The sequence below is a fragment of the Syngnathus typhle genome, linkage group LG12, assembly GCF_033458585.1.
Source record: "Syngnathus typhle isolate RoL2023-S1 ecotype Sweden linkage group LG12, RoL_Styp_1.0, whole genome shotgun sequence".
Taxonomy (NCBI): domain Eukaryota; kingdom Metazoa; phylum Chordata; class Actinopteri; order Syngnathiformes; family Syngnathidae; genus Syngnathus; species Syngnathus typhle.
Window position 1 is genome coordinate 3,753,215 of NC_083749.1, and position 25,893 is coordinate 3,779,107.

Below are 25,893 nucleotides of genomic sequence, written 5' to 3' on the forward strand. Positions count from 1 at the left end.
ATTTCCCATTTTGTACGCTACATTAATATTAATATGCCGCGGTATTTCATTCAGCATTTTGAGGACCATGCCCGGGAGCAAGGTGACTTGTCGACTTATTATTTGGGCAGCTGCCATCCAAGTGTGTCATTACCGAGGGAACTGTCGCCGGTGACAAGCTCTTCTCTCGTGTGTACACTCATCCCACCCATACGGGATTTCCAGGAATTAATCATGCAGGCCTGTGTGCTGATGCATGTGAAAAGTGGACCTCCCTTCAAATTCCATCCCTTCATTGCCCTCCCTCACCAATAACGATATTAGGGAGACCAATCTCATTACCGCATGCCGTTTGATCGTTCCGAGCTGAGTTTTGAGTGACCCTGAGATTCTTTGTATTTACAATATTTCCGAGCCACTTGCTTAGATACAACAAATACTTCAGACCATCTGACTTAAGTGTAAGAAGTCAGCCAACCGCCTCCAACTTCAGGGTTAGTTAAAACAAGTCTTTGGCTCTTTAGATGATCAACCTTGTAGCCCCCGCAGCAAAGCTAAGTATGTGAGTCGATGATTACTTTGCTGTGGAAGAAGGTGGCTAAGGCTTTGAAAAAACGAGGCCAGACGGCAATCAATGCTCTCCCTCTCCGCCACGCCAACAAACCTCATCACTTCCCATCAGGAATAGCGAGCGACACACCGAGTTATTATCGCCTCTGTCGCCTGGATACCATGAAAGAAACCAGGTTGATCACAGAAGATGCTGTGGTCATATCATTACTCCCCATTAAAGTTGAGCTTCTTACTTTTGTGTCTTTTGCAGCTCCCCAGATAAGGCAGGACTCAAATAATCTAATGGGGGAAGATGCTCCAACATTCTTGTTTGACGAAAATATATCTCTTAATAGTAACTCTTGTCGTTCCAGGTCTTCTTATCCGCTATAACTACAATTTTTCCAGACACGAACCTTCGCAAGATCGATTAAACTGATTGTGTTTCAACATAAAACAACCTAAAATAATTATTTAAAGTTGTAAACATGAACACGCGGTCTCCTCACTTCAATTTTCCTAACGAAGAACCTAATTAACGTCTGACTTTGAATCAAGCCCTCATAAAAGATTTGTTGTTATCCATAATGGAAATGGTCCAAGCGTAGAAAGAATTTTTGGCTACCATCTGATATTTTTTGCATGAATTACTGCTTTGTTGGATCAAACGTGTATAACTGCTGACTTTACGTTTTTCTTTCTGTCTTTCTTTTGTTAATATAAGGTCTCACAGTTCTTCCAAATTAGTGTTTTCAGATAAATATCGATGTTTGGGTCAGGGATACCAAGTCGACCAAGAACTTATTGACTTCAACTTCCCGTACCTAACACACAAGACCAGGAACGAGAAGGATGTATTTATTTTTAACCGAGTGAATCGGATTGTTTCCCAGGGTGAAGCTGAGAGACGGTGTGGCATTCCTGGGGGCGAGAGCCAGTAACCCGGTATCGTGGACGGTGAGTCAAGATGTCAGAAGTGAAGGTCACAGAGTCGTCACCCTTCACTGCCGAAGAAAAGAAAACAGCTTCGGTCAAAGGTACGTCTGACCTCATCTGCCTCCTAAATCGATATGAGCCTGAGGTACTCAAATGCCAAGGTGTCTTCAATTGGTGAGATGCTACAACCAAAATGAAGCATGATTCTGCATTAATTGCCCAACCTGGATTTTGAAATTTAATGTACATATGGAATAGGCGGCTCGGTGGCGCACTGCGTAGCACGTCCGCCTCACAGTTAGGAGGGTGCGGGTTCGATTCCACCTCCGGCCCTCCCTGTGTGGAGTTTGCATATTCTCCCCGGACCCGTGTGGGTTTTTTCCGGGCACTCCGGTTTCCTCCTACATCCCAAAAGGGATACTTGGTAGGCTGATTGAAGACTCCAAATTGTCCCTAGGTGTGAGTGCGAGTGCAAATGGTTGTTTGTCTCTGTGTGCCCTGCGATTGGCTGGCAACCGGTTCAGGGTGTCCCCCGCCTACTGCCCGATGACGGCTGGGATAGGCTCCAGCACGACCGCGACCCCCGTGGGGACTAAGCGGTTCAGAAAACGGATGGATGTACATATGGAATATAATAATATCATGTCGTCATGACAATATTACCTAGTCTGTAGAAACAAAATGGCCGCCATTTGTCTGATAGTTCTCAGTTTTGGAGTTTGAATCCTGGCAAGCATTGCAACGATCCCTCTGAAAAAAGACACGACTTTGATTGTCCCTAAGAAAAATAAGTGCAAGATCCTTTTTTGATTCTCTGAGCTCAGTGGAAAAAAAGTTTGTAAAAGACTCATTTCCATTCATCGACACGGTGGAGCGGTAGCCACTCAATGACGGAACGGAACAGTAAGTGGAGGTTATCGACTGAAATGTGAACTACCAAAACAACTTAAACTTCTGTCCATTTTCTAAACCGTACAAACCTTTCGCAATCAATGTGCGGAAATCACAAAGGACCAGCTCATAGTTTTGCGGATTTTACATCCGGCAGGATTATTACCTCCAACTAATTTCGCCGGACATTTATTGTAAGTCATTCGTTTCTAAAAAGTGAAGCTCTAAAAATCATTGATCCTAAAATCAATTTATACTGCCACGTATTGAAGATGCTACTGTATACACAAGCTGAGACCAGAATAATCGTACTTTTAGGATCCTATGGTTAAGCACTGATTAATAAATTTATACCTTATGTATATACGCCATCTTATTAACGAAAACTTAACACCGGAAATAGCGCAACCTTGCATGAGGTGATGACCTGGCTTTCCAGATGATGACATTCATGAACGATAGGTTGTCTCTGATTTACATTTATCTCCCTCAAAGCCTCTCTGGGGTGACCACGTGAGTCGTACTGTTCAAATCGAGGTCGTGTGTGTTGAACCACCTATTGTATCCCGACTGCAACAAAAGACTTCCTCAAGCACTGAAATGATAATGTGACATCTAACGTCTATGATTATTTTCTTTAATACAAAAGAACTTTTGCTATAGAAAATCTGAAAAAGATTTCTTTCAAAAATTGTAAATATCCATACCATACATTTTTGGGCATAATTATGTTGCACCTGAAAAACAACCGTTCCCATTCAGTCAATGCATGTTTTTGAGAAGTTGGCCTGAGCCAAGATCTGAATTGAAATCATTAGACCACGATATAGAACCTTAAATTAAGATCTGGATCTAAGCTAGACCAGCTAGGTCCTTAAAGCCACCAAGAAAAACAACTGCTAGTCTTTGACAGGCTGCGCATGGAACACCAACAATAGTTCAATTGAGTTTGAAATCCTTGAATTGGCTATATTAATTAAACGTTTAATCTTTCCCCATAAATATCCTGCGTGCAATTTTCCAGCAGTAATTCAAACCTGTCATTTCATTCTCAGATAGAAAAGACGTCATTCAGGTGAAGTAGAAAGAAAATCCAAAATTAGCCAGCACTTGTTGGAATCGAAAAAAAAGACTACTTTGAGAGATTGAACAGACTATTTGCGATAACTTTTATCATTTGAAGTTGATTAATCGTGTTCTTTTGCGTCACCTTCCAAACAGACACGATGACTCAGGCTATTCAATCACCTTTGGTTGAAGCTCTTGAAGCAACACAATGTCTTGCTTCCAAAGCGACTAAAATACCATACTGAAAAAAAATATCAATACCGTCATCAACTGATAGACACGAACTTGACTTTCATCCCATTAGTGTCGACTTAAAAAGTCTCGCAGTCTCTCGTTTGAAACAGCTAATGACTCATGTAATCATTTCAAGCTCATTTTGTTCACAGTGAAAGCGTCACGACTGGAAGAACCCCAGAGTTCAAGGATGAGATGAGTGACACACAATGGTTTTAGCGTCGCGTTTTATTACTATTCATAAAGAAAGGACGGCAATTAATGTAGAATCCTTTAAGTTTTACAATCCTCTGGGTGACCTAGTGTCCTTTTTGGTCCTCGTGACCTGACAATTTAAATTACACTATGACCTCTTTAAGTCTTCATGTGTGGTTGTCTCAGGTTAAAAAGTCATATTTTTTCTCAGAGATTATTTATTGTTGATTTATTTGAAAACCGTATTTTCCGGACTATAAGGCGCACCGGACTATAAGGCGCACCTTTAATGCATCATGTCAGATTTTTAATCCAAATCAAATCATTCTCCATTTTATCTTTTTTTATTTCAACTTCAGACGCAACAAATTACTTTATAATCACAAAAATAATGATCCACAGTCTTTTTGATTCATGATTCAATAGTCTTCAGCGGGCCACTTATGATTGATTTCATGACACAATGCTTCGGGCCAGTTTAAATTTTGGAATTTGGTCCATATATAAGGCGCACTGGACTATAAGGCTATAATTTTGAGAAAATTTTAGGTTTTTTGGTGCGCCTTATAGTCCGGAAAATACAGTACAATCAGTTCTCTCACATATGATTCCCAATGACGATCCATAACTGCTCTCAAAAGATCATCATCTCTCTTTATGATATCTATAGCGCCCACAATGTAATATTTTCACCTTTTACCTGAAATGATATCAATTCCCTGTCCCCAGTAAATGTAGTTAAAGTCTTGTTTTTCACAAAATGGTGTACCCAATATAACTGTGTCTTATCCTCTCTTGGCCTTTTGGATTTCATTATTCCAGTTTGCACCATAGAGGTTCTTCCGGCGCCAATCCAGCATTTTTCAGCCAACAAATGCTGATTGCTATCCCAAACTTTTGCGGTCAGCAATTTTGCTTGAGGACATCTCTATCCAGACTGCAAGGATCACACGGTGGTTCTTGGCACAGTATTGTCTAAGATAATAATTCAAATAATGATTAAGTGGATGTATGTGGGATTTTTTTCGCACCCCATGTACTTCGTGGCAACGTATCACAAGCCTGATCAAGAATAAGTAATCAAAGTATTTATGTCTCTCCGGAGGGTTCCGTTCCAAGCACATCTATCCACAAGCAACTTGTTGCTTGACCGCTTCGGTCTCCGGGCGATAATAAAGCGAGCTGATGGATTATGAAAGCAGCGCCTCGGTCATCAGACACAAAAGCACCTGCTCGCTTAGGAAGATGAAATAGGTCAATTAAAGTGTCCCGGTTCCCCGATAATAAACCCATGCAGTGGTCTTAACGTGGAGTCATTTGTGTTGCTTTGGGGGTTCATACTGAGTTTTAAATAACCTTTTATGCACACCCTTAAACGGAAACATTTACATTTGTTCTAAAAAGTGATACTCCGATACCCAACGATTTGTCCTTTAACCAATGCTTAAGGTCAAGCATTTACTCATATTTCAAAAGTATCTACATTAATCCTGAGCGGACATATTAATATGACCGTTTATTTATTTATTTATTTATTTATTTATTTATTTATTTATTTATTTATTTATTTATTTATTTATTTATTTATTTATTTATTTATTTATTTATTTATTTATTTATTTATTTATTTATTTATCTATTTTTAATTTTTATTTTATTAATTTTTAAATTTGTTTTATTTTTCCATCAGCATGCTTTTTCAAACGCATGGAGACAGGAATTTGCCGCCTTCATGAGGAGTGGAAGTTTTAAGACGGCACTAAAATGGAGAAGATGAAGAAATAGATCTACTTTTATACATCACAAAAAATTGCAGTCGGGACCGGTCGGACCTCAAATGAACTCGGGTAGTAAAGGAATAATTTTCAAAGTCTGACTGACCTTTTTGTTTGCATTACTTCTCATCAAATGCAACTGGGGGAAAAAAAAATCCTTCTATTCGACTCGGCGCGGCAATAGAAGAAGTAATAAGGATGTATGAGGGTGAAGACTTTAACAAGGGAGACTGATCATTATGGTTTGCCTCAGGTCACACCTCCTCCCACTGCCCCTCGGTGCTTATTCAGATATGCCGAAATTGACTGCGCAATTATGCGAGTGAGTGCTAAGATGGAAGAATGTGCAGAGCTCAAATGTTTTCTTCCTTCCTACAATAAATATGGACTAAGTCCCATCTGCGTGTATGCACGCAGTTGCATTAGGCTGTCTGACCGAAACAAACAAGTGAACAAATAGAATACTCATGCATGTTTATGGCCGGAAAGTCGCCAGCGTTATGAAGTGAGCCGCCACATTCAAATAACCTGCTGTGGGATTCCTTGTCGAGATGAAATGAAAAGAAGGATGAATATGTCTAATGTGATTGCCTAATTTAATACCATTTTTCTTATATATTGTCTGTGATAGCCAAAATAGCCATTTCAATAATTAAAAAAAAAAAAAACGGATACTCCTGCGTCAAGTGAATTCCCAAACGCCATTATTATTGGTCAACCGGTAAAAATATAAAATTCAATTACGGAACGGAGATTTGGGGTACCAGTCCGAGCTTGACTTTTAATAGAAGCAGGCCACTGTACCGTTTGTAAACACCTCCTCGCTAGCCCGATTGAAACCCGCTGTAGCCTGCAGACATATTTCTTGGTGTTACGTGAATTTCTTCTTTAATACATCTTTTGAGGGTTGGTGGCTGGGCATGAAAGCTAGTGGAAAGTAGGTTCAGTAGCAGGTTGAAGCTCACTTGAAAGCTTCAGTGTAGTCAAGGCTCTGTGTTTGGTTTGCCCCAGCCATCTGTTGAGAGAGATGACAGGTAATCCTCGGCGGGTCTTTCCGTGAAACAGAGAAGCAAATATCCTTGCAATAAGTTAGAAGCTTCTGTTGCTCTCAAATATTTAGCATAGCGGAAAAAAGGGAAAATTCCTTTATGCACCACAACTCTGAGGCAGTTATATAGATTAACATTTGACCGAATTAGATACTGGAAAAAAAAAATGGCCAAGCTATGTTTTATCTTCCATGTGAAGTTGTGAACTAATGAACTTTTTCTATCATTGCTTCCTTGAAGCGAGTCATATATTTACGTATTTCCATTTCTCCTCCCACTCCGAGAACCTCCGAATCCATATCACATGAGGCTAAAAAAGGCGACGCAACACTGAGCACGGCCGTTTTTCTTCCCGCCTATCTGGCGCAACACCTTGTACCGCGGCGCCTAATGAATATGGAGAAATACATTTTTGAGAAATATATCCTGAGTAAATAAATACCTTTAGCGCTGTCTTGTTTAAAGTTCTGACTGAGTGCTTTATTCATTTATCTCGTATTACAAGCCGCACGTGTTTTAGGATTAAACATATTTACCTGTTTTTGCTTTGCAAACATTCACATTTTTTCAAAATGACACAATGTAGCCATTTTTTATCTGACAACTCATTCACAAGAAAGAAATTTAATACACGTATATATATGACCATAAAAACATTTACGAGAAGACTGATTTTGAATGTCAACAAGCTCTTCTGGCAACCGTTTAACAAATATTTGCGACCGTGAACGAACCCCGACGACAATGTAACATCGTCCGACTTCGAAGCCACTTGAGATATCATCTTTGGGTTTGCTTGAATATTTTTAATGAACTTTTTATGTTTATATAACACATCTTGGAGACTGTTCTCATAACGAATGAAGCCGTGAATCAAGACGTACAGGGTCACCCTGTTTGATCGATTTTTCTCACGGCGTGGTAATAACACTGTAGCTCCAGGCTGTGTACGTGTTGTGGAAACATTCTCATCACTCCTCCCCATTTCCGTTCATTTCTTCCTCCCGTCGTATCAAATGCAAGACCATTACTTTTCGCCTCCACTTGTCAAAATTCCGCCTTTGGAGACATTTTTATATTCACATAGAGTGCCGTCGCTGGATAATGGAATTATGTTCTACAAATTTGCTTTTCTTGAATAATTTTTACGATTGCAGAGATAACTGTAGATTCAATAAAGAAGGGTGTGTTTATTCACCGCTGACAGGAGATGCAATTCCATGCAAAACGTGCATTGTTTAGCTTAGCGAATGTGTCTATGAGGCGGCTTTATCCTATGCCTGAGAGTAATTAGGAACTGGAGTCATTGACAGAACAATGATGAGTGAAGATTGAACAAGAAAGGAGTTCGATATTCAGTCTCTCTGGTTGGCCGGCGAGGTCAGAGAGCCTCGCGCTGTTCTTTCTGATTGCGCTCAGCGTAACTCAAATGGCGAGTGACTGCGTCGCAATCAATGGCTACGCCGAGCCGGACCAATCGGCCCGCTTTTACAGCTCGAGTTAAATCAAAGGTCGATCGGAGGCAAATGGCGGAAAGTCCTCGCGGCTCGGCAAGATGCATGAACGTTAGTTACCTTCTTGATGTTCCGACGAATGGACCGTAGCACAATATCCCATTTACATAAGCTTCCGTTACTAGTACAGTGAAACCGTAAAGATGAATTCATTCAACTAATTTTGACCTTTTAATTGTGTGCGTTGAAAAGAAATTCCCCCCTTTGTCAATCATCTTAAAACATTACCTTCATCAAAGACCGTCAGTGAATGCTTTAATACCACACGGATGACTGAATACATTTTTGAAGTGAAAAAATATCCCGTTGACGATCAAAGCAGCCAAATAATTTTCTTTTCCTGCGTGTCCTTGAAGTGATGTGAGCTGGCCTTGTTAAAAAAAAAAAATCCTTTCAACACCATAGATAAGGCAGGAGAAGCAATTACCCTTTGAGGTAGACTAATTTACCGACGTGAACTTCTGTAGGTTAAAGCGACATATGTACGGATATAAACATACATTCTTTTCACGATACCGCATTTGAATACCTTCCCTAATCCTTTATAAGCCAATCATCCACGGCATCTTTTTTTCCACTGATGCATTTTGAATTGCTCTTTTCTGACTGCTTCCATTCTGTTTGAATAAGCCCATACTTTCAACAGTTTTTAATTTAATTGGAATGAACGGCGTCTACGAATCCTGCGTGACTGTGTGTCATCATGCAATCAGAAATAAATGCAGCACATGAGACTTGTCCCCAACCCATGCCGTCGTCTTTAATGGAAATCCAGACTGACATCCCGCCGCTAATGAAATAAAATTAATCTAATCTCGGTGTAATGACCGATAGCACATCGTCCTTCTCGGGTATATACCGTGTTCGTTCGGCCTCGTATGAGTCTCTCCCTGAACACCTCAGGACATAAATTAGATATTTACTGCGGGTTCTATCATAGAATAGACTCGCGTTTTATCAGTGAACTGGTACGTGCACAGTCAAACATCCCTGATTGAACCCTTCGGGACTCAGACTTCAGCCTCGGCGTACCGTATAATCCAGGTAACGCTGAAGCGTGAAGTCAGGAAGTCGATTCCTGTCTGTATCTTTTACATCTCGCAGTTGTTCTCTGTTGTGTCGTGCGGTCCCATTTCTAAAGCAGTCTTTTGATGTCCAATATTGACTCAAGCAGAGCCCCAACAATCAGATTGAGGAAAGCGATGTTGACAAAAGCAAAGTCTCTTTATACTTGCGCAGTGGTGATTTTAAAAGCAGATTGTCTCGTTTCTGGCTGTATTTATTCTGAAACTTACCACTTTTAAAGTCAGATCAAAGCCTATCCAAAGCTTCTCTGTGCCTTCTCACTTGCACTTTATCAGCAGCCAAAACCAATGCTGGTGGGGACTTGCCCACAGACAAAGTGGAGATTGGCCAGGGAGTCTGGTCTTGTTTGATAAGGCAGGTCTGTTGCCCCCGGAACCTTAGACTCAGATCCTCTGATCCACTTCATCTTGCGATAAACCAGCCCTCTGAATCACAGGCCACGCAGTTCATGTTTCAGATCTTTCTTTGAGTCACACTTTGTGCATCCACAACTTGTCATGGAATTTTCTGCACCTTCAATTCCCTTACGTCTTATGTGTGGTTGAATTTAGACATAACATTTGTTATTTGAGTTGGTAAATAATTCAGATGTGTGAATTATCGTAATTTTTAAGATTAGGAAATATTTATTTAAAAAATAATTCTGCTTTGAGAATGAAAGTGAGAGTAGCTAGCTAGTTGGCTGATTGCTGGCAGCTAGCAAGGGGACTGTGTTCTTGTCTCGTTAATGAGGTCAAGGAGAAATAAGGATTCAGGTCAGAGAATGGTCCGATTGGGCCAGCATTCTTATTAACCTTGTCCTGATACACAGGTTTAATATACACAATTGAGAACAGGTTCACATCGGGTTATGTCGGGCCGTGCACAAGCATACAGGTTTGTTGCTAGCTCTTATAGTCAAGCGCCTGACCCTATGAAGGCTATCTTGAACTCCGGCGATGCTCTTCAGAGCCACTCTCGCAAAGAAAGAACAGTCCTGCATATATGAGCAGGCATAACACAATGGGTCGAAATCTAATTCTACAAAGATGATAGATTTTTTAAAAAAGCAAAGTATGGCCGGACCCGACGGGATTAGGCAGCAACTGTAAGGGCAGATACAGTGTGGATATGGCAATCTCATCCTTTGTCATCTATATGTCGGAAAAAGTGACATTTGTGGTGAGGAGTTAAAGCTCCAAAGGAAGGAGATTAGCCAGTTACACTGCTTAATCTTATTGTCCGGGATAAGAGGATGAGCGCCTCTCGAGAATTTGACTAACACTCTGACGGCTCACGGAAATCAATAAAGGGGAATAAGCAGTGTTTATACAGTGATTGGTTGTGTTACAGGCTATTGTAATCGCTTTGCTTAGCGTGACTCGTAGTGGTCGGCGTTTTCAAAAGACTTTGGCGGATCAGGGTGGCTCAAAATAGATTTTGTTAAAAGTGTTTGCTCCTTGAATGACAAGGGGATTAAGGGTATACACTCGCGGCACATAAAGTAGAAAATGAATACAGTTCCAGTTTTTCCCCTTCTGATTTTTCAATATCAGGAGTGCGTGCAATTACCTTCAGTTCTCAGAATCCCTCAATTTGAAAGATGATTGTAGTTGTGTTGCTTAAGTGACCAAGTAGGCTTACATTTTCCGAAGCTGGACAGTTCTCCGTTAATTGACAAGATATTCTACTCTGAAGTAAAATGGCCATCCTTACTATACTGCTAAAAGCCTACAGCCATCTTCTGCAAGTATATAGCCAAAGCATCAGTGCAATCACTGCTCTTTTCATAATTACCCCAAAAATGTACGACGAAAGACTTCCATCCATCCATCCATCCATCCATTTTATGAACCATTTATTTTATATTAGACATTTGAAATGCAGTACCACAAGAAAAACGGAGAACGTTACAATGTCAAGAGAGGAAAGTGAAGAGACTGAAATAGTAAAGGCATCCTCTGTCTCTGCTGGCCATTATTTTCTCATTTGTGGCTTCCCTTGCTCATTATCCTTCAAACTGATAATTTCCTTCCAACGCCATACGTCCATCTTTGTCTCATCAGCATTCTTATATTCTTCCCTTCTTACTCGTGTCCTTATTTTGTCTTACTTAAACAATTCTAATTTAGTCTTTGAGATCTTGGTTGAGCAGGCTATACAGATAGATCAGAAAACAGTGACACATGTACAAATTGAAGTACTTGTGTATCCCTGATCCCGGTGCAGATCTCCTTTAAAAGCAAACTAATCCATACCGACAGGGACGAATTGCTCTGGTGGTTCCTCAGGGAAATCTTCACCATTCAAAACTTGGTTATTCTATTCTATTCCACAAACCCGTTGACATGATTTCAATTTAATGAACTTCATTATCATATCGTCTGTCAACGTTTATGTTTGCCGTGACATACAACAGGCATCCCCGGAGGCCGAAAAGCTTTCCCCACCCTTCGATAAACACAAGGCCAGAACCGTGTAAGCGGACTATTAGGAACAACTATCTTGTAGTTCATGTCTCTGTTGTTTAGTCAACCGGTCAGTATCGATAAGAAGTAAAAGTCGCACTTTTTCAAGTATACTTGGCTCTACTATCCTCCCAAAATCCTCCCAGGGCATATAAAGGCTTGATTAAAGACCTTACACGAAACTATTTTGTTCTAAATCGACCCAGGTCAAATAGAAGCAGCTTCTCACACTTCTAATAGGGTTTCAGATCCGAATCACCAGCGGGAGGAGACAGATATTAGACCTGATGTGCTAAAACTCATTAGATAGGAGCTTAGATTCCCTTGGGAAAAAGACACACACACACACACACAATCCGACTCACACAAGGTTTCTGCTCCAAGAGATAGCAATTTATTAATCATTACATTATAATGACCCCCTTCTCCACCGTGATCTAATTTCATGCCCACAAAGTGAGGTCAGTGACCGTTGAACTCCTCGATTAATGCGAGGCGACCTTCGTATCTGCCGCCGAACTAGATGGCAATGAAGAAGAGGCAAATCTACATTTGACCTCTTCCCCATGGGGCAGTGGGCACCACCTGAGTCCTGGCCTACCATGTTGACTTTGTCGGGAGTGCAGACTTAATGAGAGATTAAAGCCTTCAACGTATGTCTAAAAAAAAATCAATATATACATATATGATGTTAAAAAATATTAATATAATAATCAATATAAATATAAAGAACGTTAAAAAGTACCGTATTTTTTGGGATATAAAGCATGCCAAGTAACACAACACAGCTAACAAGTAACACAGTGTTTCAAGGCAACTGCACTGGAAGCAAAGTTTCTTCTCTTTTTGAAGGACGCTACAGTGTCACATCTGTGCAAAATGAACTACAAGTAATTAAAACAGCTGCAATTTCAAATGACCCATGTAATCACAGAAAGTCGTGCTCGGAAAGCAAGAGAGAGCTGCCAATGAGTCCTAGACAAACAAGAAATGCACAGTAGACATTAAAGCCCTCACCACACGGTCGCTGTGTAGATAAAACCGCAAGGCAATTAGCTTAAATCGCCAAGATCACAAACATCCATCATCTATCGCGTTTGTTTTAGCCTAGCGTGACATTGTTTTAAAGCAACCGTGCTAACAGGAACCATCTTCTTCACGTATAAAAATAGCCGAGTTTGTTTTTTTGAGGTAGTTGAACGTAGAGTACGAGGTTTTTTTGGGGGGGGATTAATTTAACTGATGTGTATTGACTTTTGCACTCGAAAAAAATATTTTCCAAATGTGTTGACAGATGGGTTGGAGCTTTTTTTGTGTACCCTCGCCATGGCCATGTACTTTGTTGGTGTCTATGACAACTGGACAATCTGTGCCTCAGGTTGACTATTTTTCTTAGGTATTTTGCTACCAGTTTTCTTCTAATTGAATCAGGTTAGGGGTTAGGGTTAAGTCAGTCCATTAGAACTAGACGGCAATTTTAAAAAGGAGCTGAAAATAACTTCGGGTTACCGTGTTTGGCAAAACTAGATATTGAATGATTTCATAACAGATCTTGATTGGATCTTTGAGCTAGAATAATGTTGCATATAAGAACGTCTTGCAAACCATGGAGAAAGTTGAGCCAGCACAAATTTACTCCTTCGGAAGTAAACTTGGGAAAACAAAAAAGTCCTACTTTGAACAATATTCAACATCTTGATGAATTTGTTCAATGGGAACATCAGTTATGGCGCAAATGCGGCTGTCAAGTTTGAAATGAAGCAGCTGTGGGTAGGTTACATAATTCATTCTGTCTACAAGTTACATAATTAAACATATACGCTTCCTTGAAATGCATTTTCAGACAGATGTTCTTTTCACTGACCTGCATTTTACTTGGACACATTTGATGACGTGCATTAGGCTTGTCAATCACAAAATAACTCATAGGAATTATTTAGATTGTTTCATAAACCCTGATTATGATCATGATTATCGGGTAATTTAAAAAAAAAGTCACACGTTAATTACTTCTGGTAGTTCCAAGTTTTGCAAAGTGTCTCAAGTCTTCTGAGATTTAGTCCAAACAAGCACACCTCTCGCCCCTCCCAACCTGACTCTCTTCTGTGGACCATATTCATGCCTTTTGTATCATTGTTGGCAGTTTCGCAAAATTACTGTTGCACAACAGAAAAAAAACTCGAGTCTCCGAGACAGGCTGCCGACTTTTCCTTTCACTCTCTTTCTCACGGAGCCAGGAGATATCCACTCAGGTGTTCGACGTGAGGAAAACATTTCAACGTGTTTAACGGGAAGCTTTTGTGTTTGTCTGCCTCTCTTTCATCGTCCTCTTCTGTGTCCGACGGTGCGGCGCTTTTATTTATTTCTGCTGTGACAGTTTGAAACGTATCGTACAGTAATTGAATGAAGTCGGTTTTCTTTTGAAAGGCTTCTTTGTTTGTGTCATGACACCAAGCTATCAGCCCCCTCGTAAAAAAAAGTAAAATGGGTTTACCACGTCATGAGAACCGCTATGATCCTCGTCGCTGGTTCTTTTGCTTCTTCACAGCACAGATTGTTTGCTGTCCATTTTGTTCGGATGTCCTCGAGCATGTCTTTTGCCGTGACCCAATAGAATTCTGTGTGACCTTTAATTTAATAGCTGCACGTTTTTATCATCCAAAATGAAAACGTGGATAAGGATATGAGGCCAGAGATTCTGAATAGCGCCATCTAACGGTAACAGCATGGCACTGCAGATGGCTGGAAAAGGATAAAGACGAAATAGATTGATTGAGTCGGAAGGTGAATGATAAGTTCAGGCTCTAATCACTGGCTGTTCCACTTAGTTGATTGACCTTTAATTGTACATCTTGAGTATAAATCACATAATCAGTGCGGCGATTACCAGCACTCTTGCCATCTGTCCCGAAGTATGGTGAAAGACCTTTGAAAAAAAAAAGGGTCTTAAATGCGACAAAAAAATTCTATACTGGAGATTTCACTTATTGCATTTATTTGGATTAGTAATTGACAAATCTATCAATTATTTTGACGATTAATCGAGTTCAAATATTCATTGGGTAAAAATACTGACTATAATCAGCACTGTGAAAAAGGGCAGCCATGTTATTGGAATTTTGGGGAAATGCAAAGAATGTTCCAAGCTATTTTTGTAGGAGACATGAGCAAGAGTGTGTACTGTTTTGCTCTTATTTGATTTTTTTTTTCCCACCTGATTTCTTTCAAGCCATAACACACAAAAAAATCCGGATCCATCATTGCACTCAGGTTGAAGTGGCCATTCCAACCAAACTCAACATTTTGAAACTTTCATTTCAGGGAAATGTCAACATTGCCTCTGCATCCAAAAGCAATGTGTGCTCAAAATATTTTTTCCTACTCCTTCTGTGAGCAGCTTTTTTCGGACATTTATTGCAAATCAGTATGGAAGTGTAAAGAAGCTTTGACTATTGTTAATAGAACCTCATGGGCAGCTGTTTTAGTATTCATTGTTTTTCTACTTTGCTTGGATTTGTATTAGCTCGGAGAAAATATGTATAATTTTTTGGGGGCTGGCAGCCTCTCCATGGGAAGTTCCAAACTGCTTTCCCCTACAAATTTGGTCCTGCTTGGCTGTGACAATTTGTTCTGGTTAGGGCTGTTTTATTTCAGACTGATGTGATTCTTTTGTTTGGAATATCGAAAATAAATACGTTGAAAAATAACATTCTACTTCAATCACAAATTGGAAATAAAATGCAGGAAACACGGGTGCATACTTAGTTATGTTTTGTTTCATTGGCCTCAGAGAGAAGATGGTGGATTGAGTTTGGAATTAATTCTTTTTTGAAAAGTGTAGCATTTCTTTCTGAATAAAACGTTCACAGTGACCGACACGTAATAAAAAACTGTTGAAGAATGCCGGTACTTCAAACATAACGATTATATTTCGAGGGTGAACCGATTAGTCGATTAAGCGACGATTGAGCATAACGACTGAGCTCTTGGCCTTTGGATTTTCTGATCGATGCTGGTCTTAAAAGATTCATAGCGGCGGTACCTTCAAGGAACGAGAGCAGCGGCTCAAAGTGAAATTCCATCTTAGTCGTGAAAATCTTTGATTTCCATTTGTTTCTTTAAACTGTCTATCAAAATGTGCCTTAACGTGAAACGAGTTTGTGCCACTTCGAATCTTTCTCCTGCCCTGAAAAACGATTGATATTATTACCAATGAATCGACTTCGACTCTCAACGAATCGACTTTGATTCGACTTTCATTATCCCTAATTCAACGACATGAAGACGTTTGACCTCTCATTAACAAAATTTGCGATTGCATAAATATCAAGAGTTTTGTCGTTTTCCGTTTTTTTGAAGACTTTTGCGATTACTTGTGCGGTTGTTTACCTTTTGAAGGCAATCTGAGTCATTTGCGTCGGGGTCTCATCTATTTTCTTTTCAAATTCACATTCAAACCAATTATTTTCGTCCTCCTTTACGGATGTCTCACTTAACGTTCCCCTCAATTTCCTGTGTTTCATTTATTCAGCTAACCTCTTTTTCTTATCTTTCCTTGTCGCCTTCCACTTAATCCATGATCATATTTTTGTCCGTCTGTTCACCTCATCCATTCCCATGTTATTACCTCTCCCCATTTCCTCCCTCTCACTTTATTTCTACCTCATTATGCTTTTTCATTTTTGCCTTTGCATACTTGCCATCTCCCATTTTCACCCGCATCTTCCCTCATTGTTCGCCCACCGTCCTTTTTTTGTTACGATCTAAATCCATCCTGACTCGCATCTTTTCCCTTCTCGCTTCTATCCAGAGGGGAAGCGGGGGGCTACCAGCGCGTCTTGCAGGTGGATCTGGAGGTGAACGGGTTGATGGTGCCCGAAGGCGGCCGGGAGGTGACTTGGCAGGTGGAGTATCCGCTCACCCGCACCCAGACGAGTGAGGTGCAGACACTCATCCGCCTGGTACCGCAGGACCTGGGCGGCATTGTACCACTAGCCATGGTAAGCAGTTGGCAGCCGAGCCTTCAAATTCTCTTCACCCCACCAGTTCAAGATGCGAGGCAAAGCGAATATAATCTGAAGAAAAAAAAATCTCCGTCATTTTAGAATGCCAAATCAAGACACCGAGTCAAGAAAAAAAATTCATTTGATGTACACTGTCCCTGTCAAATTAAATTAAATTAAATTAAATTAAATTGAATTGAATTGAATTGAATTGAATTGAATTGAATTGAATTGAATTGAATTGAATTGAATTGAATTAAATTAATATTGCCACCTAGCACTTTGAGATTCCTCTGAATGTAAAGTGCGTTATAAATATAATTCATTATTATTATTATTATTATAATTATTATTAAAATAAAATAAAATAAATGGTGGGAACCACCAATGACATCGTTTAGCTCCGTTGCCGTTTCAAGGGCTCAGCAGGGCTTCTGTCGCTCGAAGGCCAGACGACTCACTTTCCAACTGCTTCTGGCTTCATTTTGGCACACGCTTGATAGCACAAACCAGGACTCGGGTCTTTTATATGTGCTGTAAAATCAAGGCAACTGTCATTAATCTGCCCCATACTGATATTAAGAGAATCGTGACTTGATTGACTACTGTAACTTTATTCAAATAAAAAGTGTCTTCACAAAGCAAGTAACATGCAGGAGACAAGCGGCAGGATCCGGTTTAACGCTGTAAGACGGATCCTATAGTTTCTAGCTATTATATTTTATATTTCCGTAACCTGCCTCGTGCCACGAGAGATCTGAACAGCGCGGGTGACGCAGCGCCAATCAGTTGGACGGCGGGAGACAAGGCGAAGGCGTTTTATTAAGCAACTTAAAAGGCGGAACATGTTGAGAACACGCCAATTGAGAGCGGGCTACTTTTATCACATCCTTCCATGAATTTTTGATCTCCCTCTTGCTGCGCCGTGCTCTCTCATTAGGGAAGACATCCACTGCGGGGCCCATATCGCTTTACTGTACATCCCAAATGCGATCATTAGGATTGTATTCCTAGCTTCAGAAATCACCCCATTTCCGATTCAATCGATGCCAGCCGGCTGTTTCGTAATATAATCAGAGCCATTAGTAAGAAGCCCAACATTTGCTTTTTTTTTTTTACCAGGCTTGATCGAGAGCATTTATCTCGAATAATTAGGGTTTGACCAAATGCTGCCCGCGCAAGATTGATGCCATAATCGTGATCGACTGAAAAAAAAAAACGATGACAGTATAATTAACGGGCGACCATGTCGAGAACCAGATAAGCCTGAAGGGGGGGGGAACGCTCCACATGTACATCATTTACATGCTTGGATATTCCGGCAGCTTTGCATCACATAGATACACCTTGTTTTTTGAAAAAGAAACGTCAAAGCATAAACGGCTTATCCGCTCGCATGTTAAGTTTCTCCGAGTCAGCATTCGGCGACCTCTGTGCGGCTGCAGTGCAACTTATAGCTTAATTAAATCCTGTTGTGCTTACACAGAGCTTTATTTTACCTCTCTGTCTTTAGCCCCCGTTATTTTAGAAACGTTATTTCTCATTCGTCTCGGGGCGGAGGTTGCTAAGCGTCGTCTGAGCGTTTGATAATCCTGAACAGCGGCGTCTTGAGAGGAAGGGATGAAGACAAAGAGAGCAAACGAGAGGCCTTGTGAGCTTTGTATTTCTCTCACAGTTCACCTCAGAGCCTGGCGGGTTAGAAAGTTAAGACATGGCTGCCATATTATTAGCGTAGCTTCTCGAGATTGTTTCGTCAGCCTATAAGGGTTGCTGTGTGTCTAATGTAAAATGAAAGAAAGGTACATTAAATTTTTTGTGTGGAGGAAATAACCATTTAGATGTTATTTAAAAGCACACAAACCTTATAGTGACACTCTGGCCATATAAATTCAAATTATATAAGAAAGTTTTGAGGGAGGCTACTAATGCAAAAAGCCTTTAATGCACCTTAATGTAATATGCCATCACTGGACTTTGATATAATTTAATCATGAGTGGCAATACAAGAGCTAAAAGGCATTGTATGTTTTTTTCTGAGATAAAAGCACAGTGACCTTAATTGACATGATCAGAACGACTGACCCGTCCAAAAATACTAGAACCGATTCCTTAGATTTAGATGAAAAAAAAAGATTTAGATCACAACACGTTCAAGAACTAGAGAGATTTTTGGCTAGCCAAATTAATTCACAGACTTGAACCCTATTGAGCATGTGTTTTTCCATCTCTACAATAAAACCCACCGCAATTATACAAATCTGTGAAACTTTCTATCCATCTACAAAAAAAAGTTTGCTTCTTTTATTTCGGCCAAGCTGCTTCTGAGCGCCAACAACTGCTCGGCTCATTTTCTCCAATATAGCCCTCTGTAGCATCTTTCACATCTTGACAGCATGAATGTGTTGAACTGGTGGGTGTTGCAGGGAGAGACTTCAACTAAATTCACATTCCAGCTTGCACCATTCATTTATTCCCCCCCCCCCCCCCCCCCTCCCCTATCAAGGCCATGGAATGCAGCCTCTGTAAACGCCAGTCAGACTTTAATTTGGAGCTAATCCTGTCCGTCCTATAATTTGTAGTTATGTTTGTTTGCTTACTTTTGCTGGCTGGGTTTGCTTAGCTCCCCCCCTTCCGCCCGCCCCCTCCCTCCCTATCAGCCACCCCCCACCCCGTCTTGTCAGTGCAGGTTCAAAGTGATTTATTGAACCGGAGGCGTATTGCACAGTGGAGCACTCTGAATGTGGACAGGTTTTATGAGGACCAACTTATTTATCTTTGCTAACCTCTGCAGTTCCCTCCTTTATGTTAAGCAATTATCGTAAAAAAAAACACACACACAAAAAAAACCAAGAGAACTTCAGAGAGTACGTATTGTACTATCCCCAAATGTAGGAACCGTTTTATTCTCAAATCGGATCCATTCTGATTTTATCTTATGCAGTGTTAAATTGAACTGATTGAATTGGCACAGAAAAAAAAACAGGTTGTATATTTTCCCACTGTACATAATAAACAAAACTATTACACTAACCTAAAATGTCTTGCTTGTTGGAAATAAAGCTGACATAAAAAAAAAAAGGCAATAAGTTACATACAAACAACACATGACCTCCTTGACCTACTTTAAACGCTTTCAATATTTAATCTCTGTTAATGCAGCCAGCGCTCACAGAATACAATAACTAGGCCAACGGGTTGCGTCGTGAATCAATATGTAATTAATGAGCATAGGATAAATCACTTTAGCTCCTGATTTAATTTTTGTAATCAATAGCGATGTTTCTTACTCCCGGTCATGGCAGAGTGCCCCTGAGCCTGCTTTTAAGTCTTTGGCGTGGAAAATAGCAAATGCTAGTAAGTGCCTGAGAAGAAATGTGCCTTTGAACATGCGCTCATAAAAACATGTATACAACATGATATATGCAACGAGGTTTAATTGCAGAAAAGATTGTGCCTGAGTTAATTAAATAATTTCTTGTCTTTAAAGCCCCCTGAAATCCGCTAATTAATTAAATGTTCCAATTCCGCTGAATGTAACTTACACCATCCATCCTCGAAAAGGAGACTGTTTGTCTTTTGACTGCGCTGGACCATAATTACTTTAAAGAAAAAAAAAAAAAACACTACAACATTGTTCAGTTAGGTCTGTGATTCTTTAGCACGCCACAAGAGGGCGCAGCAAGTTCCACTCGTGGTATATGGTATGATTACGATAAAGCACCGCTGGTAGCTTATTGGGCGAGCGGTTTTGTCACCATATCTACTTTGTTTGATTTCTGTAGGTTTTGGGAAAAAATAAAAATAAACGCTCATGCTAACATTAGCTTACCAGGTCCCTCCAGTTAAATGTAGCTCATCACCACTGCCCAGTAATGAGACAGGAGGTGGCAAATACTCTACAGCAATCCAGATCGCTAAATTGTTTGACAGCCTCAACACACCGAAAACGACATAGGGCGTCCCTGGTCAACATTTTCCGAGTCAGCATAGTTTACCGTTACGCCACTGCCCTGAAATTACATTCTGCAAAGACCTAACACTATGGCATCACCCGTCTTTGACCAAGGATCAAATTTAACCTCAGGTTTGATTCATGCTCCTGCCCTTGCTTTCATTTATCTGCAGAAAGCGGCTGAGGGTTGTTCTATTTGATCCTGGCCGTGGTGCTATGCAGGTGGAAATTGACTTTTTATTGATAATTGATAGCTGTGAACCACTTTAGTACAGCAGGTAGTAAATACTGCAATCCTAGTCGTCATTCTGAGACGTGGGTTTCTCGAAGCACCCTGCTGCTTTGATTCGTGCATTCACAGTCAAATGCTGATCTGCGGGTGTAATGATTGATTTCATTATGCTGCTTCTTACATGATGAACGTTCAGATTAAATCCTAACTACCCACTTATTTAAAGATGCTGCATGGACAAATTGAGGACACCTGCACATTAAAAGGACTCCCAATTGCTCTTGACACTCTTGTATGTTTAGGAATGTCACTTTCGTGTGACGATCTGGGGCTGCTTAGTCACTCCAGGACCTGGATGACTTGCTGCGATCAATTTCTGCTTTTTACCAGAAAATCATGAGCCGAAGTTCATTTGGATGATCAACAATCTAAATGGGTTTAAAAAAAAAAAAAGGTTTTGGAGTGGTCAAGTCCAAATCCAGATTTGAATGTGCTGATTCTGAAATACTATGGCATAATCTTAAAAAAGGCTGATCATGCACGGAAAATTTAATTGAACACTTTAAATACGTTATTCTCTGCACCACCGCAGGTTGTCGGTCCGGCATCCTTTATCTCAAACCCGACGCTCCCCGCCATTGTACCCCAGTTACGCAAAGGCATAACATGATTTTTTTATCAGGTGCAGTCTCCTATTGTTCTCCTCTGTCCATGATTGTGAGCTTGTTAAGATAAGCTGCTGGCTGAAGAGGAATACATGCTTCTTGCCTTTGTCGGAGGGGTCCTGCGGTTCATATTTTGCTGGCATCACAAACGATGTGTGTTTTGCAATTTGGCAACACGAAGTCGGGGTACAATCAGAGCGCAAATAAGACGTGCAGTTCCGCTCCTCGTAACCGCGGGAGGGTTTTTTACTTTTGACGGCCAAACGGAGGGAAATTGGAGTGGAGAAAAGTTCTTACTTTTTATGGCACTCCACTATGTCCTCTTACCGAATTTCTGGATGATGTGCCGGCTATTACTTACTCAATCAAAAATATTTTGTCTGGTTTCAAACGTCAGTATTGAATGCTCATTACTGGCCCTGTTTTTCATTGTGTTCTTACATCGGTAATGGCTTATTGAGTGGAAGCAGCCATCACAAAGGGACAAAACACAGCATACAAAGTGCACTTTTTTGGAGGTGCTTAATAGGCACACACTCAGAAATGTGTACGCTCAGTCTTACGATGCAATTATGAGAAAATGGGTTCATCGCTCAGCGGAGAAAATAGAGGAGGGTTGTTACGAGGGGATCGGGTTGTGAGATTGGAATTTAGTTTGAAAGAAGTGTTTTAATTTCCTTTTAGACTCAAGTCAAAAGAGGAAGATCTCCTTATATTTCATTCTGATCTGCAAATCAAAAGTGATCAGGTTCAGTTGGCTTGTCTCTGTATTGAATCGGAATACGAGCTATGTCAGAAAAGTTCCAGGACACGTGTTGGGAAAGTACCCAATTGCAGCAATGCAAAAATTGGCTGTCATGAATAATAATAATAACAAAGTCGCCTTTATGAATATGAGTCAAACTGTCTAGCTTTAAGCTTCAGAATGAAATCCCTCTTTTAAAAGGATCAGACAAAACCTTTTGCACACTGCTGTCAGAATTATTCCATTTCCTTTTTAGAAGACTTTTAATGAAAGTGAGCCGCGATGAGCAACGCCGATCTTCCGCTAGCGCCGCGCCGGCGGCTCAAGGATTAACGCCATTGTCTTAATTGATCTCATTATCTCATTCCACTTCTTTAATGCTTTTCGCTTGTTAATGCATCTTGTGATATCGCTGAAATGAACGCCGTTTGACAGGAACTATAATTGTTTAGTTTTTTTTTATAATTTGAAATTGGCTCCTGCTGATTACTGCAGAAAGACTAGGCTCACATTCCGGAGGGCGATTAGGCCGATGAGACACAATAAGCATGCAATACACTTTGTAAAATGACAAGAGCAATAAAATTTGAATATTTCTGTTTCATTTTGTAGGACACCGAAATCCTTAACACAGCCGTCCTCACCGGTCGAACGGTCGCCGTGCCCGTAAAGGTCGTCACCGTGGGAACGGACGGTTCGGTGTCGGATGTAACCGAGTCGGTGGAATGCAGGTCAACCGATGAGCAAGTTATCAAGGTAAGCAGGGTGTTCTTTCTTTCTTTCTTTCTTTCTTTCTTTCTTTCTTTCTTTCTTTCTTTCTTTCTTTCTTTCTTTCTTTCTTTCTTTCTTTCTTTCTTTCTTTCTTTCTTTCTTTCTTTCTTTCTTTCTTTCTTTCTTTCTTTTTTGTTTATAAATATTTAATTTATAATTTATTTATTTATTTTATTTGTTAATGATATATTTTTTATAATTTTATAATTATAATGATTGTTTATCAATTTATTTATTATTAAATTTGTTAAATATATTTTATTTAACAAAAACGTTTCAAGGATTTCAAGGAGTTACTATTCAGCCTATCGGAGTGACACATCAGCTTTCTTGCGGGTTTTAATCATCTACTGGAGTGTAACAGTACACACAATGACAGTGACCTCGCTGTCCTTCATTTAAAATCTCCCTCGCACACTTAAGTCAAGTCGGTGGATCAATTGCATTGAGTTCATTGCGCTGAGGGGCTGGAAATCTAAATGCCGGTGGAAGATACGTGTTGAATCAAATGATTTAGTCAAATATTGATATAGCGGGTAAGCATGTTGTGTTTTTATTCAAAGTGAAATTTGCCTAAAATGTAACTTTGGTGAAATATACATACAAACTAGTTTAGTCAGTCAAGCCGCTTTTCAGATCCCCCAAAAATTCATAAAATTAAATGCGTGCAACAAAACCATTCTCCAGTAGCTAAAGTCTCCAGTAGTCCTCATATGACACGTTTATAATTTCAACAGTCAAATTGTCAATTTTCAATACAATGAAAGTCTTTTTTGTTTTAAGCACGGTAATCATTTTGTCAGGAACTCAACATCCAAAACAGTGGGTTGGAACCCAAGGTGTCAGTTTTATTCTCTCATGTTTTGACACCGTCGCCGAATCGTTCTGCCAAGTTGTATGCGAAGAAGTCAGTCTTATTTATTCCAAACATTTGTGTGTGTTGTCCAAACCATGACGCCGGTGTTTGAAATGAAATGACAAATGTAATTTTTTTTCTTGGACAGATTGTTAAGTACTTGATTGGAACGCCTGATGAGGAGATTCTGGTGTTTTGAAGAGAAGGAAGAAAGACATCTATGATGTTGTGTGTTCTTTTGTCTCCATATTGGAAGCGCATATGAGAACATCAGCCCACTTGGTTGTAGTTCAAATTCACCATTCACCAATTTAGCTTGAGCTTCTGTTTGTCTTTCTAGTTGGATCAGACACGTCTGGGTTTTCTTTTTTATTCCAGCTCCATCTGCTTCGTTGGATCGTAGTCATCGTTCTTGCGACACAAACACAAACACATGCTCGAGAAATCCATTTCGCAAAGTCGTAGATTGCAAACTGTTATATTGTTTTTTTGTCACTTTCTTCTCTTGGCCAGAATCCATCATTTTTTTTTTTTTTCGTCTTCCCCACAGGTGTCCGAGAGATGCGACTACGTGTATGTGAACGGGAAAGAAACCCGAGGAAAGAACAAGGTGATGCTCAACTTCACCTACAGTTTCCTGAGCGCACAGCTGGAGATGAGCGTGTGGATGCCCCGCCTCCCTTTACTCATCGACGTGGCCGACCCGGAACTCAATCAAGTCAAAGGATGGAGGGTGCCCGTCGCTACCGGACAAAGACGGTCAGACGTGTTCTTAACTCTTGGGACACAGATTTATGTGTTTCTAAAAATTTCCGTCAATTTATTTGTATTTTCATTTCAATTTAGATGGACCACTTTGAAAATAAGATTTGTCGTATTTGCGGGTAGCAAATCATAATTTTGTTCTTATGTCCCATCATATTGCTTTTCCTAATTTCTGCAGACTCCACTAGGGGGCACTCTAACACAAATACACCCCCTCCCATTCCCCACCCTCCTTTGCCTAAGGCTGATCGGGGATTACATCATAGCGTTGAGGATGCATACGATAACAGATGCGTTGATAACAGATCATCTCACGTCGCATATGGAAAAGCGTAGACCTTATGTTCACAAGTGTCTCGTTTAACCGTCGGAATCTTTGATCATCTATTCTAGCACCCCCAACATGACCTGACCTCAGGCAGTACTCTTAATTCATTTTCGACTGTCGAGCCTGTTATCGGAGTTAAGCCAAGCGATAGGACAGCAGCATGTTAACCTGTCAGCCTGTTGGTCTGCTCAAATGGCTGTGACTCGTTAGACTTAATGGAAACTGTCACCCCAAACATCACCACCCCTCGCCAATACCCCACCCCCCTCTTGGACCACCGGATTGCAGGCAGAACCATCATTTTGCCTTTTGCGTAACTTAAAACTAATATTTACCGTATTTTTCCAGTTGATACGGTGCATTCGTGCACATAAGGGGAAACAAACCAGGACAGTAAATGGGTCAAACTTTCACTTCAATTTGACAAATATTTAAATTCAAAGATGTTTAAGTGCCGAAAAAAACGGAATACGGTACGTATTTTTACGTATTTATACTAAAGCTGTGTAGACTGTGTTAGACAGTTACATAAAAGGCCAATGTGGGCATTTGAGGTTACAAAAAAGAGTCTTTATAAACAGAAAGAATAGACAAGAAAATTGCATCGAGGAACACCATGTTTGCCTTTGTAAAAATAAAATAATTCCAAAGGGTACATGCCAGGGGCGGAAGAAATGGCAGAGAAATTCCCAAATATTAGGTGCCCTTTAGAACAAAATGAGAATGCAAGCACAGCAGCAGGTTGCTTTCTTTTGGACTATTTGGGCGGTCAGGAATCCAGCGAGCCCCACGACAGATCAGAGAGGCTTTAGTTATAATAATGTCACAGAAACCAAAAGGACGTTGACCC

General features: G+C 40.3%; 1 protein-coding gene across 2 annotated transcripts in view; it reads left to right on the forward strand.

Annotated features, from left to right (window-relative positions):
• The window catches only part of si:dkey-112m2.1 (transmembrane protein 132C), a 69,701-nt gene that overhangs the window by 40,783 nt on the left and 3,025 nt on the right, over nt 1-25,893 (forward strand). For both annotated transcript variants that reach the window (XM_061292548.1, XM_061292549.1), the window contains 4 exons: nt 1,425-1,568; nt 16,537-16,726; nt 22,936-23,079; nt 24,501-24,709. In XM_061292548.1, coding sequence (XP_061148532.1) covers nt 1,425-1,568; nt 16,537-16,726; nt 22,936-23,079; nt 24,501-24,709 — 687 coding nt within the window. The remainder of the gene's footprint in view (nt 1-1,424; nt 1,569-16,536; nt 16,727-22,935; nt 23,080-24,500; nt 24,710-25,893) is intronic.